Below are 19,588 nucleotides of genomic sequence, written 5' to 3'. Positions count from 1 at the left end.
TATTTTTAAAATTGCTTACATTTTTATTTTCTTTAATTTTGTGAATTTTATAGACTCAAAAGACAAATCAAAATTTGAAAATTAGAAATGGTAGGGAAGGTGGAAAAATTATTCTGAGCTGCACTACATGCAAATGAAGTGTACATTTTTTAATACCATCTTGAAAAATCTGCCTGGAAATGAGTTTTGTGTAAGGATCGATTCATATTGAGAAAAGGGGAAGAGAATAAATGTTGATGGTATTGTGATTAATGGCAAAATTAAGGCAGGTAGTAAGATTTGAAAGTTAAACAAAAGTACATACATGTTACTAAATCAAAATTAAATATATCACAGACCTAGAGAGTGGCATAAATTATCCCTAAAGAAAACAACACCTCAGCAAAATGTCTGGTAAAACTGACCACTTTAATTATCCTAGTGAAACTTTGTAAAATCTTGGCAGTAATTTATAGTAGATAAGTTACCTTGTCAACTAATAGTAGTATGACGATTACTTCAAAAAATTTACAGAAACAAGAAACAATTGAGAAATCGATGCAGCATACAGCTGATACTGAAACTGATGATAGTAATGAATATGAAGAGATGTCAAAAATGAAAGAAAGGAAAGCATATGAACAACATGTGGCAAAAGGGATATTCATGATGCAAGCGGCTGCGACCATGGAAACATTTTCAGATGAGGAAGTAGGTAATGACTCAGGCGAGGCGGGACCTCAGACTGCCAGCGATGGAGAGGGTTTGCAAAAAGAGATATTTAGACGTGAAAATAAAAGAGGTATCGATCAAGTTGATGTTAAGGAAATAGAAAAGGAAAGTGATGGAGGATGTAGTCAGAAGGATTCAGAAGCAGAAAAAAGAGTCTCTGAGAAGGAAACTAAGCTGGTGAAAAGAGCAGGTCTGAGGGAGATAAGAAAAAGGGAAGAGAATACAAAAAGTAATAGTTCATTCTTTGACAAATTACTAGATAGAAGTATGAATACTGAGAATGAAGAAAATAAAGATTTTGTTAAGAAAAGGAGAAGTAGCAGGCAAGATGTGGTTTTTGACAGTCAAAGAGAATTGATAGAAGAGCCAGACAGTTACATGGAAGATGAAAGTGAGAGTCAACAGGGTATAGCTGATGGATTCAAGCAGCCTGAGTCAATAGAATTTAGTAGTGGAGAGAAAGAGGAGGAGGATGTACAAACTGACCAAAGCATGTGGTATAGCAGAAAATTTATTAAACAAGGAAGTGGGAAAGAAACTGAACCCAAAATACCCAAAGTCATGGCAAAATATGATTTTAAGTGTGACCACTTGTCAGGGATTCCAGAAGAGCAGAAAGGAGCAGAGGATTCAGAAGGAGGCGAATTAGAGGAGCAAGAGGTAGAGGCACATGAGGAGAATGTGGAGGTGCATGAAGGAAGAGAGGAGGAATCAGAGAACCTTTCAGATGACCTTACAGACAAAGCAGAGGTGAGTGAAGGCGAAGGAGAGTCAGGGGGAGAGGCAGAGGACTGGCCTGAGCCTGGAGGGGATGGAATCTGTGAGGGGAGTAGATCAGGAGTGGAGCAACAGCAAAGGGATAAGGGGGAGGAGCAGGGTGAGATGGACAAGGGAGGAGGGGAAATGGAGAGCCTGGGTAAGGGAGAGAAGAGCCTAGAAGATGAAAAGGAATGGGAGAAGAAAGATGAGGAAGAACAGGAGAAAAAGGAGAGGGAGCAAGGCCATCAGGAAGAAAGAAACCAAGAGATGGATGAAGGAGAAGGGGAAGAACAAGGAGAAGGGGAAGAACAAGGAGAAGGGGAAGAACAAAGAGAGGGGGAAGAGCAAGGAGAGGGGGAAGAAGAGGAGGAAGAGGAAGAAGAGGAAGAGGAGGAGGGAGAAGAGAAAGAAGAAGGAGAAGGGGAAGAAGAGGAGGGAGGCAGAGAAGAGAAGGAAGGGAAAGAAGAAGAAGAGGAGGAAGAAGCAGAAGGACAGGCTGAAAAGGAAGGAGAGGAGGAGGAAGGAGAAGGGGGAAAGGAAGAAGCAGAGGTGGAAGGGCAGGAAGGAAAGGGAGAACAAGAAGTAGAGGAGGGGGAAGGAGAGGAAGAAGAGGAGGAAGGAGAGGGGGAAGGGGAAGAAGGAGAGGGAGAAGGGGAAGAAGGAGAGGGGGAAGGGGAAGAAGGAGAGGGAGAAGGGGAAGAAGGAGAGGAGGAAGGGGAAGAAGGAGAGGGGGAAGAAGAACGGGAGGAACAAGAGGGGGAAGAGGAAGGAGAGGAAGAGGAGGAAGAAGAAGAGAGGGAAAGGGAGGAAGAAGAAGAGAGGGAAGGAGAAGAAGGAGAAGGGGAGGAGGAGGAAGGAGAGTGGGGAGGGGATGAAGGAGAAGGGGAGGAAGAAGAAAGAGACAGAGGAGGGGAGGAAGGAGAGGGAGGAGAGGAGGAAGGAGAGGGAGGAGGGGAGGAAGAGGGCTGGGAGGAAGAAGGAGAGGAGGAGGAGGAGGAGGAAAGGGAAAGGGTAGGAAACAGGAAGAATGGAGAAGAGGAAGAAGAAGAAGTAGACAATGAGGAAGAAGAGGGAAAATACCAGGTCATAGATGAGGAAGAGAATGAAAGGCAGGAAAAGCAAGGTAAAGAAGAGGAGTCAAAAAAAGTAAGCAAAATAAAAGGATCTATGAAATATGACAAGCATAGAACATATCAAAAGAAGTCAATTACTGACACAGGAGGAGAGGGGAAAGAGCAGAGGGTCAAAGTGCCAGCACAATCAAAACAACATTTAAAAAATGGGCCATCAGGTTCCAAAAGATTCTGGAATAATGTATTACCACATTATTTGGAATTGAAGTAACAATCTTTAAATTAGCTGATTATGGCCAGCTAATTAATTTGAACACCTTGCACATAATAGACCCTCATTACATTTTATTAAATTAATTTTATGTCATGGTTATTTTATATGTGATAATAAAAACTGATGCCAGTTGTGTTAAAGGGTCAAAGACAACAGTAAGCACTAGTAAATTTTGCCTTCTCTTAAACTAATATCTTAATATCTTGGTGTATTTCCCCTCAAATTATAAATCTATAACTAGAATATATTGAAAGGTCATATCAGATAATTAATATATATTTCTCATTAAAGACATATTTAAGAAATAAGCATGACTATAAGAGTATTTTATTTGTATATATAGGTCCATTTAAAAATGGCACAGATCCTTAAGTGCTATAAAAATTTCTAATTTCTTATAAATATGTTAGCACATTTTTTTCAGTCTATGATTATAGTTTATAACTACGACATAAAATAATTTTATAAGAATGGATGATAGTCTAAAGCTAACTTGAGGCATTCACATTTCAAAGAAAGTGTTGTCTTTTTACCTTTTTTTGTGTCCTTTTTGCAAAAATCAACAAAGTGATACCTGTGTTCAAAACTTAGATCCTAATAATGTGATCTCTTTTAGTTACTATCTAGGCAGATGGCAGTATATCTAATGCAATGGAGATGAACATAAATGTATATGTAAAACTATATATTTATCCTCTAGGCAAAACTATTTAGTGGACATTAGCTTCCTCTGTAAAATGGAGCGGATGAGATAATATGATAACTGTAGTCCTTTCTAACTCGTAGATTCTTTTCATTTTGACAGGCTGACTTACTCTGTCATTTTTGTTATTTGCATAAGAATTTTTTAAGAAAGAAAAATTACACTTTAAAATTAATTTAGTTTTCTATACAATTTTGTTCTTTATTCTTGAAAAGTTGTGATAGCTTTAATGTCTCTTGTCTTTTGTAATTGTGTATTTCTAAGCTCCTATAATTTCCAAGCTTTAACGTACTATCAAAACCTTCATTTCCAGTATCTGTTATGTGCCCTCAATGTATTCTTCATTCACTGTTTTGTAATTCTCGATTTGTCTGTTGCTTGTCAGAATGATTCAAGTAAAATAAAAATTAAATGTATACAGTTAGTAATTGTTTGTGAAAAGATAAACTGTCTAATATTAGATATTGAATTTTAGAGAGGCTAGATTTCCACTTGAGTAATTTCCATATTCCCTTAAAATTTTTAATCTGTATAGTGCAGCTAGTTTGTTAGATTGTTATTTATTCAAAGCTTCCATTTCAATTGATTTCCTTTCCTAGTTCCTTTCATATATCTTGGTCATGAGGAATTTCTTATACTTAACTTTTTTCAAGTACGATTTTGATAATAAACTTCCTGTGAATTTGTAAAGTTGAATTCTTTGCATATTTGATTCCCTGAGTGAGAAAGAACATGACATGAGGAAAAAGACTAGAATCATACAAAGTGAAGAATTTCCTAGGAGCAACTGTAAATTTTATCTCAGCTGTAAGGATCTCTGGTAGCTTCCCCTAACTAACTAAATATATTGATTTGGCATTGCAGTGCTTTACCAAATACTACCACATTCATTAAGTACTATAGTAGAATAGAACTGATGCTATGATACAGTATATGTGCAAAACATGGTTATTTAAAAATATTTAAAATTATTAAATAAGATAAATGATAGACATGGAATTCATAAAGAAAACCCTTCAGGGAGATAAGAAACTCTTAAACTCAAGTTATTAACATAAAAGGTATGGGTATTCATTTTCCACTGAAGAGATAATCAGCCAGCAATACTGAGATGATGTCCTAAAATGTGCCTGTTTAAGTATTTGAATTTGTCTAGATGTTTATTTTTATATAGTATTTCTTTACATTTTCCCAGCCAAAAATTTTTTGTACTCTTTAGAAGTAGTAGTTCATGCAAGCACAGAGCACTGGCCTAGTCACTTTGAAACCAGGCCTCTACTTCCAGCTTTGTATTTTTAAGCTCTCTGAACTCGGGACTGTTTCTTAGCCTTTGCAGGCCTCAGTTTCTTCATCTGGAAAATTGTAGAACGAGAATGGGTAACCTAAGTGATTCTATAGGAACAGTAGTTGTTCATTACCAACTAGAGCTTTGTCAGACCAGAATTTCTGCTATCTCTTTCCTCAGTAAAAAATTTTGAGTCTAGTCACCAAAAGCATCCTACCTTCAAACTAACTAGCAGTTATACTAAAGCAAACAGTTATCCTAAACTAAGCATACCGACTTTCTGTGTCCACTGTTCAGTGAACATTTATTTAGTCACATATATGGCAGGTCTAGTACTCTCTAGAAGTTTATAGGGAAGAGGTTATTTCTGGTTAGCAGTGGGGTAGGGGGATAGAAGAACCAGGTCTTGCCAGACTCTCATGAACAGAAGTGATTTACTTTATAGATCATAGGAGAGAAAGAAAAGGAAGTCTAAGAATGAGACCAGTTTGTCCCTTTTGAATTCATACTTGGTTACATAGATTAAAATAACTGGTTCCTTCTGTATTGTCCCCATCTGCTGGATGTTCAAGCTTTTACTATAGTTTATCACTGATCATTACTGAGGGAAGTGTCAGTTGTATATGTAGAATCCATTGAGTTACAGTTTCCTAATGAGGACTCTGGCAGAAAAAAGACTTTAAGGTAAGCTACAAAGGAGTACCTACTACAGAAGCATCTGCTGCTGCTGAACAGCAGCACTTGAGGTGAGTTCCATTGAAATGTTTTTTGTTGTTTCACTATATAGAGAAACTTGCTATATACGTATATATCAAAAATAAAATGCAACCATGGAGGAAAGTGCTGCTATTCTTCCTTCATTCTTTCTGTTGGGAAAATTCAATATGATATTGTATGCCCAGTATCCACCACATAACTTAATATTTGGTACATATTATTCATTCAACATCTATGTACCAAATACCAAAAAAAGGACAGAAGCTTTCCCAAGTCAGGTCAATCTCAAGAAGTGAGAGCAGCTTACAGTCAACCGCCTGTGGCCCTCTTACCTGTCAGGGACTTTAGATACAGATTTCTCAAAAGATCACCAGTTGAAAGAAGTCCCCGTGGCTCTGCCTTAACTATTTAACAATTCTCTTTTGTTTCCTGATACCCTATGCTTTTAGTCATGGCTGCCCAAAGATAAAAGTTCTAAAAACAAATCTGTGATTTTCTTCCATTAAATCCCTTAGTTAATGAGAAGAAAATGTTTCTTCCATTAAATCCTTTAGTTTATGAGAAGAAAATGGTTTTGTGTCTTGAGTTTGCAGAGAGTAAAAAATGGTTCCTAATCTTGAGGAACTCTTAGGCCATTTCCACCGGCTAGCAGAAAATTTCCTAGTACTATAGGGTATTTTAGGAGTAGAACTTTATCTGCGACAGAAAAAGGTTAGGAAAGGACTTCTGAGGAGTGAGTAGTGAGGCTTGAACTGAGTCACATCAAGTAAAACTTAACCAGGCAGAGGGGTTGAGGGGAAGGGGGCTTTCCAGGCTGGTGGGAATCATGAGAGTGTTTTGGTGTAACCGCAGCCTGGAGTATACTTTGGTCATAGATAAAGAGGCAGAGGGCCTTATATGTCTGTAAGAGATGTTAAACAAAGAGTAAGTTGACTACACTTGGGTTTTTGTAAGATCATTCTGGCAGCAATATGAGGGTGAAGTGGAAGGGGACAGGACCAGAGTCTGGAATACCAGTTAGGAGCCAGTTATAGTAGACCAGGCAAGGATTGAAGAGGGCTTGGATCAGGACAGTGGATATGGAGAGATGGGGAAATGTGGTATTAAGAGATTCAGGAATAGGATGGGAAGGCTTAGTAAAGAGTTGTAGCTGGGAAGGAAGAGAATGGCTAAGTGTTTCTTGTTTCTGGCCTAGAGAACTGAGGGGGAATTAGTGCTATTCAGCAAGACTGAGCATAGGGAACTAGGAGCATGTTTGGGAGATGGTTTTGGACTTGTTGATTTAGATTATCTGCAGGAGATACTCAGTAAGCAGATACATGCATGGGTCTGGAGCTCAGGGGAGATTGCTGAATATTTCCAGCTTTTGTCATTAAAACTGGATTTGAATGAAAGGAAGCATTCCTATTGTGAAGATGATGAGAACTGAAAACATAATCCAAGGAAACATCAGTATTGATAAGGAGGAGGTTGAGAAAGTGAAGTTTCCAAAGGGGGTGGGTAGTCGCTTACTAGGAAAGAAAGGTGCTGCCCAAGCCAAGGAAGAGATGTCAAGGAGAAAGGAGTGGTAGCAGCTGCAAAGAGAGCCTCTGGGATGTGGCCTAGTGGAGGGCCAGGGGCAGAATCCACATTGCCAGGAAAGAATGAGCTGCAGGAAGTCTTATTTTGCAGAAGAATAGAATCAGAACTAAACTTTGAAAATTAAATATTAGTTATAGAGCACTACTGGCACAATTCTCAGTATAGGAAGGCAGATGTATTAATATCTTCTAGAGACTTTGGTACTCTAGGGAAAAAAAATTCTTAATTTTTATTTGCAGTTAATGTATAAATAAGAATAGGATATTATCGATGTGAACTTAGGAATCAAAAGAAGAGTCTGCAATGCTTTAAACGTTAGTGAGGGAAGGAAAAAGAAAACAATTATGAGGATAGCCATTATGATTTTCAAATTATTTGGGCAGGTTTGGGAATGAGCATGGGTTCTGGAGTCCAGTAGACCTGAATTCAAATCTCAGCCCTCCACTGATTAGCTATGTGGTCACCAGGAAAAACTTTTGTTGTTTTTGATCTTTCTGAGTCTTATTTCCCTCTTTTAACAAAAGAGTGGGGGTCTTTTGATAATTAAATTACTTAACACATGAAACATGTTATAGGCACTCAGCAAATGGTAACCTGTATTGCTCGAATTATCCTCTCTGATCACACTAAGGCAGATGCAAAGCTACACTCATGAATCTCCAGGTCACCAGTTGGTGTGTATGAGTTTAGTCCTATGAATCTGACTTGTGTTTAAATACAACATAATAACCAAAAAATAAATTGGCTTATGGAAATAGATCTGTGGGAATAACGTGGATTAAAATACTGATGACCTGTAAGTATTAGGTGAAGTGAAACTCTACTGTTACACACCATACAGGGGTCAATAATGCTCCTTAATGTTTAAAGCATAATGGAAGGCTGATTGCACTCATGAGGTTAGACTAAAATTTAGGTGTTAGTGCTGTCACTAGAGAATAAAAATGCTTATCAGCAAGACGTTCTGTACCCTGAACATTACATTCATTTGTGCAGAGTCAAACTGGAATGTATTTGGTGGTGAAAATACAGGATTAGGAATGAAGTAAGGGAGTAGTTCCTAGAAAGAAGGAAGAATTAGAGATTATAAAATAATATCATTAATAGCCAAGAATTTGGAGGTCATAACTGGCTGCCCTTGGGTGTGGTCTGGCCCACAGACTTATTTTGTTTTGTATACACCGTGATTTTTAAAAATTTGAATTGGTTGCCAACATTGAAATATTGGGAGAGTTTACATTTTAAAAATGTTTCTCAGACTTCTCTTGGAAAGCCTGAGAGTCTGGGAGCATCCTGCTTGTGGGCAACCCTGGCCTGAAGCTGATCTCAGGCTATCCTGGTTCTCATTGCTCCTTCTCACAGGCACCTGGTCACCTTCTTCCCTCACCTGCCCTAGCTGCTGGGCTCCTGGCTTAGAATAAAAGGATGTGTAGAAGAGGTAGAACAAATAAGTGGACACTTTAAAAGAACCATTTCTAATGTTAAGACCTGGGACATTATGGCAAAAAAAGTCCAAGATTTTTGGTTTTTGATAGTCTTCAACGCATACTAGGAATTCTATCTTTTTATGAAGTAAAAATCACTTCTATTTAAATATATAGTATTTTTTCATGTTATTTTTCTCTGTAAATAATTTTTTAAATCCTTACACAAACTCTCCAAGGTAGGTATTAATGTTATTTTCTCATTTTGCGGACAGACTGTAAAGCACATTAATTAGGTGCTGTGCTCAGGCTGTGAGTGATTAGAGCAAGGCTTGGAAAGCAGTGCTTAGGTCTTTGTATCTAATACCTTTCCCAATCCCTGCTATAGCCTCAGTGATATCTAGTGTAGTTAAAACATGGACTTACATGTTAACTTTTCCTGTCCTAAAAAAAAACAAACCTGAAATTAAAATTTTAAAATATATTTTTCCTACCTATATTACCTAAATATAAAGTTTTATGCTATATTAACCCATTTGGAAAACATTTTCTACCCTATATGACATTGAAACATGTATATATCCAGAATTATAGCATACAATTTTATGTTTTATAGTTTGGGGATTTTTTCTTTTTGTTTTTACTTTTAAAAAAACTATAATACACACAAAGTACCTATCTTATACATGTATAGCACTATGTATTTTTCACAAACTAATCATACCCATTACAAACTGATCAACATCCCAATCAAGGAAAAGCACAATATCAGCTCCCCCAGAAGCTCCTCTTCAACCCCCTTCAGTCATTTCCCATTCCCCACCCCAGCAATCTCTAGTTTTTTGGAGGGAGAGGGGGAAGCAGACCTTTATTAATTTGCATAAAATACAGATATTACTTTAAGGGAGAACATTCTAGAATGCTCTCCTTTTTTTTTATCTTAGCGTATTATGGGGGTACAAGTATTAAGGTTATGTATATTGCCCATGCCCCTTTCCCCCCTCAAGTCAGAGCCTCAAGCATGACCATCCCCCAAACGTTGCACTCTCACTGATTATGTTTGTATATACCCATCCCCTCCTCCCCCCTCCCACCTGCCCGACACCCGATAAATGTTATTCCTATATGTCCACTGAGGTGTTGATCCGTTAATACCAATTTTCTGGTGAGTACATGTGCTTGTTTTTCCATTCTTGAGATACTTCACTTAGCAGAATGGGTTCCAGCTCTATCCAGGAAAATACAAGAGGTGCTATAGTATATCACCATTGTTTCTTAAAGCTGAATAGTACTCCATGGTACACATATACTACATTTTATTAATCCACTCATGAATTGGTTCTTAAAGCATGCAGTATAATTGTATTCTTAACCAAACTGAAACCTCAGGAGGAACCTTTGCTTTCTTGATCTTTCCCATAAGAAATATAAAAAGTATCGCCCCAAGCCAGACCAAAAACTACAGCTCACTGTGTCCTGTCTGACCAATAAAATAAGGGTTCTTTTGTTAGAGGTCAGGCCCACTCACTTTCTTTTTTTTTACTGTGGTCCTAACACAAGGCAAGTACTTGACCATTCCAGACTACCTTTGCATCTTATATGATTCTAGTGCCAAGAATGTACTTAAACTTTACCCTTTCTTTTTATAAAATGCCAGTAATCTGCCAGTCTCTCCCAAATTGTTTCAGTTTGAAGGTAAGTACTTTCTGTGATTTAAAGTAGTTGTCCAGATGTGTGTAGAATAATTTTAAATGTGCTTATTAGTAAGTACAAAGTGCTATAATAGATGATGTGATTTCTAGTGAAAATGTCATTTTCTAATAGCTTTCTCAAATTTAGAAAATGATATAGTTCTAATAGTTCTTCATTGTTCCAGATTTTCTTATAGTTAATAAGCAAAATTGTACTTCATTATAAGAGATGAGTGTTTTGCTTATTTCTAAACTAAGGTAAAACCCCAATGTTCTTTTTATAATAGCATTTTATCCTATGGTTACATTAATAACTTGATTAACAAGACTGGTTGGAGTTGGCCGAAGTGCTAGGTTAACCAAGCTTTCCAAGTAATTAAGGACTATGTGGAATACAGCTCACTGACCCTCCCTCTGTGAGACAGAGGGGCATAGTATGAAATTGTGTCTCAGGAGCACTGTTCTTCCTAGTTAGCCTTTCATTTATGTATGTTTATGAATATAACTGCTTATGAGTCATAAGTCTTAAATCTAGTAATCTTGCTTCCCATTCCCTTTCAAAGTAAAGTTGTCTCTGATAAGTTTAGCTACCCATAATGTGCATCTGGCTAGGCATAATATACAATATATAAGTCACTTAGAGGGGAAATCATGCAGAAACAAAGAACGCTTCAGAAGTTATTTGGTAAATGGTAGCTGCCTCATGGTTAACCCTACCCAGCCTAACCAATAATCCTTTGATATAGCTGTCTGCCCTGGTATCATGTTCCCCTCTCTCATGTTCCCCCTCTTGCATACACTGCCTCATGACCTTGGATTAACCTAAGTCAGGTTCTCCCAGAGTGGCTTCTGAAACTTTTTTGAATCTCAAGGCCTTACTTAGGGATTGCCTGGCCTCAGTGGGAATGTTATTAGATCACACCCTTGGTGCTGCTGGCCTGAGGGTGCCACTTATATTTATTACTAAGGTGTACCATATAAACATATCCTTTCCTTAGCCTGAACTCTCCCATTTTGTATTTTTATCAAAAGAAAGGTGAGTTTATTAGAGGCATTGTTTTCCAACCACCTACTAAAGATCCTATTGGGTATCAGGCTTTATCCTTAGCCAAACAGCCACTAGGAAGCTGACCACCAAAAGCTAGTTATATAGGGGATATAAAGGGTGTATATGATCTGAATCAAATATTATCAAGATGAACTTTGTACAAACATTATTCAAGGGAGTGAATAGCACTGATACTGCCTCACCTATTTTAGAGGTTATTATAACTTTAGTGAAGCATGTGAATGAAAAGCATAGGGGGAAAACCCATTAAGGAACCTAATCTCTTAGTGATAATAAGAGTATTTCACCCAAAATATGAACTAAAAAAAAATCTGAGATAGAATACAGGCTAAAACTAATATTTTTTACTTATATTAATAAGCATTACATGATTGACTATCAGTCTATTAAATATATAGACAGGCTGTTTTATAATTTAGATGAGCTGGCCAGTAGCCAGATAGACCTCTGTTTGGTTTTCCCTCTGCTTTTAATAACCAGGCGCAAACCATTTAAACTATGTCCCTTTATCTTTTTCTGGAATATAAATAATTATACTTATCTCTCTCATGACTATCAGTGAATCATACCTCTAAAGTGATTCTAAATCCCTGTGTTTTGGAAAATGAACATAGTATATATATATATATGATTATTATGCTATAGTAGACAGAAAACTTTTTAACTTTTCTTAATTTTAAAAGCACTCTTTGAGACAGCCAAGGAAGCATATTTATTTTTATTTCCATTTTAACCTTGCCATAGGTGCTCATAGAATTTTGGTAATTCTAGTTGTTGAAGTAGAACAGCATGCATAAAATCCTTAGTAATATAGTAACTTGACATTCAACATGTATTATGCAGTATTTTATTTCTTTGATTTCAACATTTGAATTAATATTCTGTGTGTTCTTTGAGATGGTAAAAAATTATCTCTAATTTTACAAAAGAAAATCTTACTCTCCTCTGATGATCAATTTTGTCACAGGATCACAAATTTTCAGAAACTGAAGGATCAGAACCAAAAGATATGGATGAGGAAATTAATTCGGAAAATCTGGAAAGTGAGAAGAAATCTGTGGGAGATGATGAAAATGTTTCTTCAGGTGACAACAGTGAAACAGAAGAGACAGAAAGAACTGAGAACAGCTCATCTAAAACTGATGAAAAGGTATGATGATAGGTGCTTAAATCCTGAGATCATGGCTAAGAGAGAGCATATGGGTTTCCTGGTTCCTGCAGAGGACAGATTCCAACTTCCTTCAGGAGCAGAAATACTTCTATGAATAACTTCGTTCATGTGCCATTGGAAAGGCATTGGCTAATTTATGAATCAGGCCAACTTTGTTTCTAGCATACTTTCTACACTGTTTGGTAGCATTCTGTTTTCCACAAGTGTAAGTCTACTGGTATGGGCCAGGATATTGTTGGGAAATTAACCAAGAAGTTGTGCACCCAGTCCTTGAAATGCTGAAAATGCAAAGTTAGGAGCCCTGGTGCTAGTGGCAGAAATGGGATGTGTATGTGTAGACATACCTGCACATATTTACATGTGTATGGATGAATGAAAGTTGGTCACAGCAGTATCTGATGTGATCAGTTCCTCAGATATGCAGTCTAGACAAAAGTATGTACGAGAGGACTAGGAGAAACTATCACTGAGGAAGGAAAAGTCATCCTGAAAGTGGAGTTAGGGGTGTGAAAAACATAATCTCTTCAATTTGGCAGTTTTGCCTGAGAGTGACCCTGCTAGGAGATAGTTGGTAGGTTGGAAATCATTCATTTTCTAATCCTACTCTGGATTAATTTCAAAGGTGTGGAATTCCAAAACCCAAACTGAATGACTTTGTACGGATTCATTTTCATTTTCATTTTTTGTGCAGAACACTGAGCTAGTCATACCTTCTAGTTAATGAAACAATCTCATCATTGGTCTGTGTGAGGCTCTTCCCTCTTATTTAAATTTATTTCCTTTTAGCCTCATTCCCATTCCTCTTTTCCCTAACATAGACAACCACTGAAACATATTTGTCTTCTTATTTGAGTGTGAACTTGTAAAACATGTATTGTTTTGTGTGCATCTATTTTTAATTTAAAAATGGCATTATGCCATAGAGTTCATTCTCTTTCTTAATTCTTCCTTTTTCTGGGGTTCCTTTCTCTTACTAAGAAGAGAAAATGTTCTAGCAGTTATTGTTTTCCTTCAGAGGGGAGAAATGATTCTGTTTATAGGGAACTTTTATGAGTCATGGTGGTACCTCAGATTCTTTAACATAGAAATCATTAAACACCAATTTGACAATGTAAAGTGTTGCGACATGTCATATACCAGTTAGTGTTCCTGAATCTTCTTTGAGGAGAATTCTTGAATCATACATTTTTTTATCACACAATTTTAAGCTAGGAAGACATTTGCAATCAGTCAGCATCTAAGGCCCCTCATTTTACAAGAGCCCAGAAAAGTGAAGTAATTGTCACGTTTATGTCATTAGCTAGAAGCAGACTCTGGAACCCTGCTTAAAAATCAAGACTAAGTTCTCTAGCACAGAACAAATATATTTTTTGTTATATTGCTTTTTTATTATTTACAGGAAGAAAAAGCCTGCCTAGAGGAACGGGCCATTCACGAATACAATGAAAATCCGAAAGGTATGAGCACATTTGACTTCAAAAGCATATTTTTAAAAGGCTAGATACATAACATACATACATACATATATATGCATATATATGCTATAATTGTGTTATTTTAAGCTTACACAGATACGTCCTGTTTTATACTTTTATGCTCACATGGCCCTCATAACAAGCTATGGACTATGTGACACAGGCTTATTTGTTCTTCACAGCTTCTTCATATACAAATATTCACATTACTCATGGCTACTCACATTATCAGTATTAAGTGATTTAGAACAACTGTTTTACAACCTTTTTCCCCCCTACTCAACCAGTATTATTATTAAGTCAGACTTTTGCCCCACATCCCAGTTTATATTTCTGGTGAGCACTGCCCTATCCCATTGCCTAAGTTAGGATGACTGGGCTGGCCTATAGTCACGGTGGCCATCCAGTTATCTCCCTCAGAGCCCGGACCTGAGTCTCTGATCTTACCACAGACATTAAAGAGAAATCTTTTCTCAAGCCTAGCTGTTAGTGTGAGAGAACAGGTGCCTCAGAGTAATGGAGACTGATTGCCCCTGAAACCTACATTTTCTATATCCAAATCATCTGTGTTTCTGCCGTAGGACTCCCACATTGTGTTTCCATACCATCACGCTGTGGTATGCTATTTACTGTATTCTCATTAAAAATAACTGTCCATAATATTAGATATCTGATCTCAACTTAAGCTGAGGGAGAAATAATTTCTTTAATCCTTTTTTTTCCTTCTAACTTCTGCAGAAAGATAAGTTTTAGAATATTTTAGGCAAAATGTTAAAAAAATTATCACTTCTATTCTTAGCATATAGCCTAAGTGTTAAAAAGAAATTAAATATAAGTTTTAAGTAATTGATTATGTAAAACTAAAAGCATTTATATGCTTTATGAATATACTTTAAAGATAATTAACTACTCAACTATATAACGTGGATTAATTTGAAACACTAAAAAATAACATATCCATTTGAGTACAAAGAGTTTAATTATAACTAGGTTAATAAAAAAGGTAATTTATATTTTACAGAAGTCTTCTGTAACATTTACTAGTACCTTTGTAACTATATTTGGATACTGGTCATCTAAACATTTACAGCATCAGTCAGGTCAGGCTGGATTTTTTCACCTTAACTCAGCTTTTTAGGAAGTAATGCAATGTAGACATTGTCCACTACTCCAGTGGTGAGCCCTTTTCATATTATCCTACAACTCAGGGTTGATAGAGTGTCAGTGAAAGCATCAGGTCTTGTCCTTTTCTCATTAATGAGAACCAATATTTCTAAATGATCCAATTGTAGGATACATGCATGATCGTGCAAAGAGCAGTTTTTCAGAAATCCTAGAAGGCAAGGAATCAACACCAAGTAAAGAAATGAAAAAATCAAACAAGGTAAGTGAAATGAATTTTCTGTTTTAGTGTTAAGACCAAAGTATTAAATTGCTCCTTCTATTTTTCATATGATGATCTACATAATTTAACTCTCTTAATATGATTTTTTTATGGTCCATAAACATGTGCAGAATTTCAGGGGATGTTTCACATTTTTAATATACTAGCTTTCCATTGCTTAGTATTTGCATGGTAGATCTTTATTTCAGCCTTTTATTTGTGTTTTTGGTGTATCTCTTGTAAATGGCATATACAGCTGAATTTTTGAAATTTTTATCATGCATACCTAAAATCTAAAGCTAATCAGTGTTCCCACTTTTTCCTAAATAATGCCAAGGTCTTAGAAGAGTTTTCTCACTTATCACCCCTTCCTTCCCATTTTATAAGTTGTTATACTGAATGTATTAAATTTTTTAAACTTTACAAATCATATGTTATTTTTATACCACATTCCTTTTTACATCTCAGACATCCTTCCTGGAATCCTTATACTTCCTCCTGAAGAAATCTTCTGGAAGTTCCTGTCAGATGTCTATTGACAGTTAACACGTTCAGTTTCTGTTCACTTGAAAATATCTTTATTTGACCATAGTTCTTAAATGACAGTATGGCTGCTTGACAGTTATGTTTTCTTAGTATCTGCTCCCATTGTTGCTGTGTAGAATTTTGCTTTAGTATAATTGCTGATAACTTTGTATATAACCTGTCATTTCTCTCTGGCTGCTTTTTAGATTGTTTGTCTTTGATGTGTTTGAGTTCACTATGAAATGCTTAGGTGTGAATTTTTTTTTTGTTTTAACTTTCTTGGAATTTATTGTGACTCTTGAATCTGAGAGTTTATGTCATTCATATTTTTTTAAATTCTCATTTATTATATATTTGAATATTTCTCTCTCCATTTTTAAACTCTGATAGTAACTTTTTATTCTTTTGTCCATGTTTTTAATATCACCTTCAGATTTTTCATGTCTAAATAGTATTCTGGGTAATTTCAGGGCTATCATCAATGTGCTAGTTTCTCTTCAGCTGAGGCTACTCTGCTATTTAACCTACTACCTATTGAGTTTTAATTTCAATGATTACATTTTTCATATCTTAAGTGAAGTTCTATTTTTGTTCTTTTCCAAAACAATTTGGTCTTTTAAAAATAGTATCTTGTTTTGTGTTTATGTTTGTTATTCCAATCCTTTAAATAATTTAAGCATACTTGTTTTACATTTTGTATTTAATAATTCTAATGTCAGACATCCTTAGGAGTCTAAATATGTGTGTTACCTTGGCTGACTTGCTAATGGTGATTTGTTTCCATATGTGTTTTGAAATTTGGATGTGAGTTTATGTTCAACTGGGGCTTTTTTGTCAAAATCCTTTAAAGTCTAGATTAGAGTGCGTGCATTCATAGAGAATTTGTATTAGCTCTGATGTGACTAAAGGACCACTTTAAGTTAATTTCTCAGTTAAGGGTTGCCCACCCACACTGGTATAAATATGAATCCCAAATTCACATTAGCAAAACATTTTTCTTCTATACTCAAACACCAGGTGAAGAGAGGCATGTTATTTTATCTCTAAATGTTTAAGTGGGCTTAAGCATAGTCCTTAGGGGATCCTCACATTATGTAGGGGTCTTAGTTCCAATTTCTCATATTTTGTGAAATCAAATCTGTTAAAATGTAAGGGTTCAAGTTATAAGATTAACAAATGCTGTTTCAGTACTTAACCTCTAAGGCTTCCTGCTCCTTCATTTTTTGTTACATAGGGATTTCTCTTAATTTTTTGTGAGATTACCTACACATTATAAAATTATATTTTTTATACTTAATATTTTTTGGTATTTTATAGTGGCAGAATTTTTCAAGTTGTATATTCCTTCATCATACCATGAAAAAGAGCTCTTTCATTTTTTTTTTTTTTTTTAGTTCTTTTATTTTAATCCATTGACCCTTTTTCCAGACTCTTGACTTTTTGGGTACAAATGTTTACCCTCATTTTGCATTCTATGAAGGTAGAGGTAAACTGTTACTATTAGTACCATTTTGATTTCTAAAAGAACTAAGTCTTCATCTGGATTTTGTTTCCTGTTTTTTGTTTTTTTCATCTTGTTAAAACCATTATGTGTATTATCACTCTTTAAGAATCCTATTTTCTCTCTGGCTAAATTTTCAAAGCACCTAAATCAAATGAAACTTTTGTCATCATCTTACTTGATTTTTCCTGCATGTGGCCCTATTGGCCACTCCCTTCTTGATATATTTTTCTCCCCTGACTTGTGAACTACCTCATTTTTCTGATTTTTCACCTACAAACCTAGGTCCTCAGTGCTGGCTTTTTCTCTGCTTGCCTCTCACACTTTGCTCTTCCTCAGTCTGTTTTCTTATATTGTTTTTTCCACCTGCGTGGAATCCCTTAGTTATTGGGGCTACTTTAATCTCCCCAGCTATTGTCTGTATTCAGCATATCCACAGCCCTGGCCTCCCCTGAGAAGCAGCTCCCATGTATCTGACCACCTACTCAGACCCACAGGGCTCACACAGCCATCATTTGACAGCACTAACATTTTGCCAGAAGTTCTGATCTACAGAAATGGAGAGGTACATCCTCCTCCTCCAGAATATTACAATAGAAATTCGCTGTAGCTACTGAGACACTGAGAATCAGAGACATGCCTGAAAATGAGACATCCTGGTTACATTTAAAAGTTACGATAAATTAACTAGGAAGAAGGGGCAATGGATATTGAGTAGGCAATTAACAGTTTGTGCCACAATAACATACATAACTTTGGTTCACAGATGCATGTATAGTTAGTGGTTTATAAATCTTAGAGTTTGGTGAAGATAAAAATAAAGATTGATATATGAAAAAAAGTTATGATAAGTAATATTTTTATTTTCATCTTTTTTCTTCTTACAACTCAACAAAGTGAAATACTAAATTTGTTCTTTGAAGAAAAAGATAATATATTACCAAGATATTGATGGTATTGAAAGTTAAACCCTGAAAGGTCTTGTTTTAGGGCAGAGTCATGACTGCACTTTGGTAAAAGAAAAAGACTGATGGTGCCTCATATTATGAAATCATGTTCATACTTGTCAAAAATGATACCCCCAAATACTATTAAGTGAATGTTTCACTTACTGAAATGAGTTTCGTGTGTGTGTGTTTTCTAGATTTTCATTTTCAAAAGAATGTCACGGGCAAGCCAGAAAAGTGTGCAGATTATTAATGAGCCACTCCCAGAGAGAAAACCAATAGGAGATCAAATAGCTTTGAAAAGCAATAAGAAAGATGCCAGCCAGAACCACACGGGGCAAAATCGTCAGGCTAATTCACCACCACATACGGAGAGAAGATCAAAATCTTGTATAATACTATAAATGTAAATTTATGTTTTCATGGTCACCAAGCATATTTTAACTTATACTTGAAAAACGTTATGACTTCTGAAGGAAAGTTTCTGATAATAGTCTTTTAAAGATACAAATTATTATGTTTTATTTGGTTTAAACAGAATGACCAGTTTTGATATTTATTTATGCTAATATTTTTAACAAGCAGTTTGAAAATGTTTATCTTAAACTCTTCAAGTGTTGTGGCCTTAACTGTTCAGTGTTGCAATATAAAATATATTTTTATATGTGAAAATTTAATTAAGATATTTCATAGTTTTCACTAAACAGTTTTACTTCTTTATAATTTCATACGGCAATATTTGCAATCTCATGACACTGTAACAGTTTTTAATGTATTTGCAATTTTTCAAAACTGAGGCAAAATTGTTTATAATGAGCATATTTTAATAAACTATATCTATTTGGTTCCACTGTTATAATGGATGAGTCTGAATAAAATTTGTGGAGGTACTTGGAATTATGAATTGACAAAATGGGGGCAAAAAAATCTACTTTTAAAATACCAAAGTATGCAAAATGCATTTACCCGAGTAAAGCAGCTGTGTAAACAGCACATCTTTGTGGAGAAACTGAATGCCGAAGTTTCTTTTCTTCCCACTCCTTTTCTTTAGGGAGGTGATTTGGCATGAAAACATTGCAGATTATGTAGTTTGATCTGAAGTGTTTGACTATGCCACAGGTCGCCACCATAGGAGAACCGAACACAGCCAGGCTTACTCAACTGTCTTACTTCAACTGTCTCCAGCATTGACAGACATAGCCACGTTGATTCAATCACACCCTGCTCTGCCACAAGGAATATGAAGGATAAAACTGCTAAGTCTACTCTGATGGAAACTGCTCACAACAGTTAAGGCT

General features: G+C 35.9%; 1 protein-coding gene across 5 annotated transcripts in view; it reads left to right on the top strand.

The window, feature by feature from the left end:
* The window catches only part of RPGR (retinitis pigmentosa GTPase regulator), a 50,602-nt gene extending 31,467 nt beyond the window's left edge, over positions 1-19,135 (top strand). The window contains exons 14-19 of one of the 5 annotated variants that reach the window (XM_012736677.3): positions 514-694; positions 1,310-1,461; positions 12,255-12,437; positions 13,858-13,915; positions 15,226-15,317; positions 18,488-19,132. In XM_012736677.3, coding sequence (XP_012592131.1) covers positions 514-694; positions 1,310-1,461; positions 12,255-12,437; positions 13,858-13,915; positions 15,226-15,317; positions 18,488-18,694 — 873 coding nt within the window. In that variant the 3' untranslated portion in view covers positions 18,695-19,132. Of the gene's footprint in view, positions 1-513; positions 6,815-12,254; positions 12,438-13,857; positions 13,916-15,225; positions 15,318-18,487 lie in introns of those variants that run through there. The other 4 variants (XM_075999672.1, XM_075999673.1, XM_012736676.3 and 1 more) reach the window with 4 other exon arrangements.
* The last annotated feature ends 453 nt before the right edge of the window (positions 19,136-19,588 follow it).

This window comes from Microcebus murinus, chromosome X (assembly GCF_040939455.1).
Source record: "Microcebus murinus isolate Inina chromosome X, M.murinus_Inina_mat1.0, whole genome shotgun sequence".
NCBI lineage: Eukaryota > Metazoa > Chordata > Mammalia > Primates > Cheirogaleidae > Microcebus > Microcebus murinus.
Note: the sequence above shows the minus strand (reverse complement) of the source record. Positions and strands in the feature narration are given on the sequence as shown.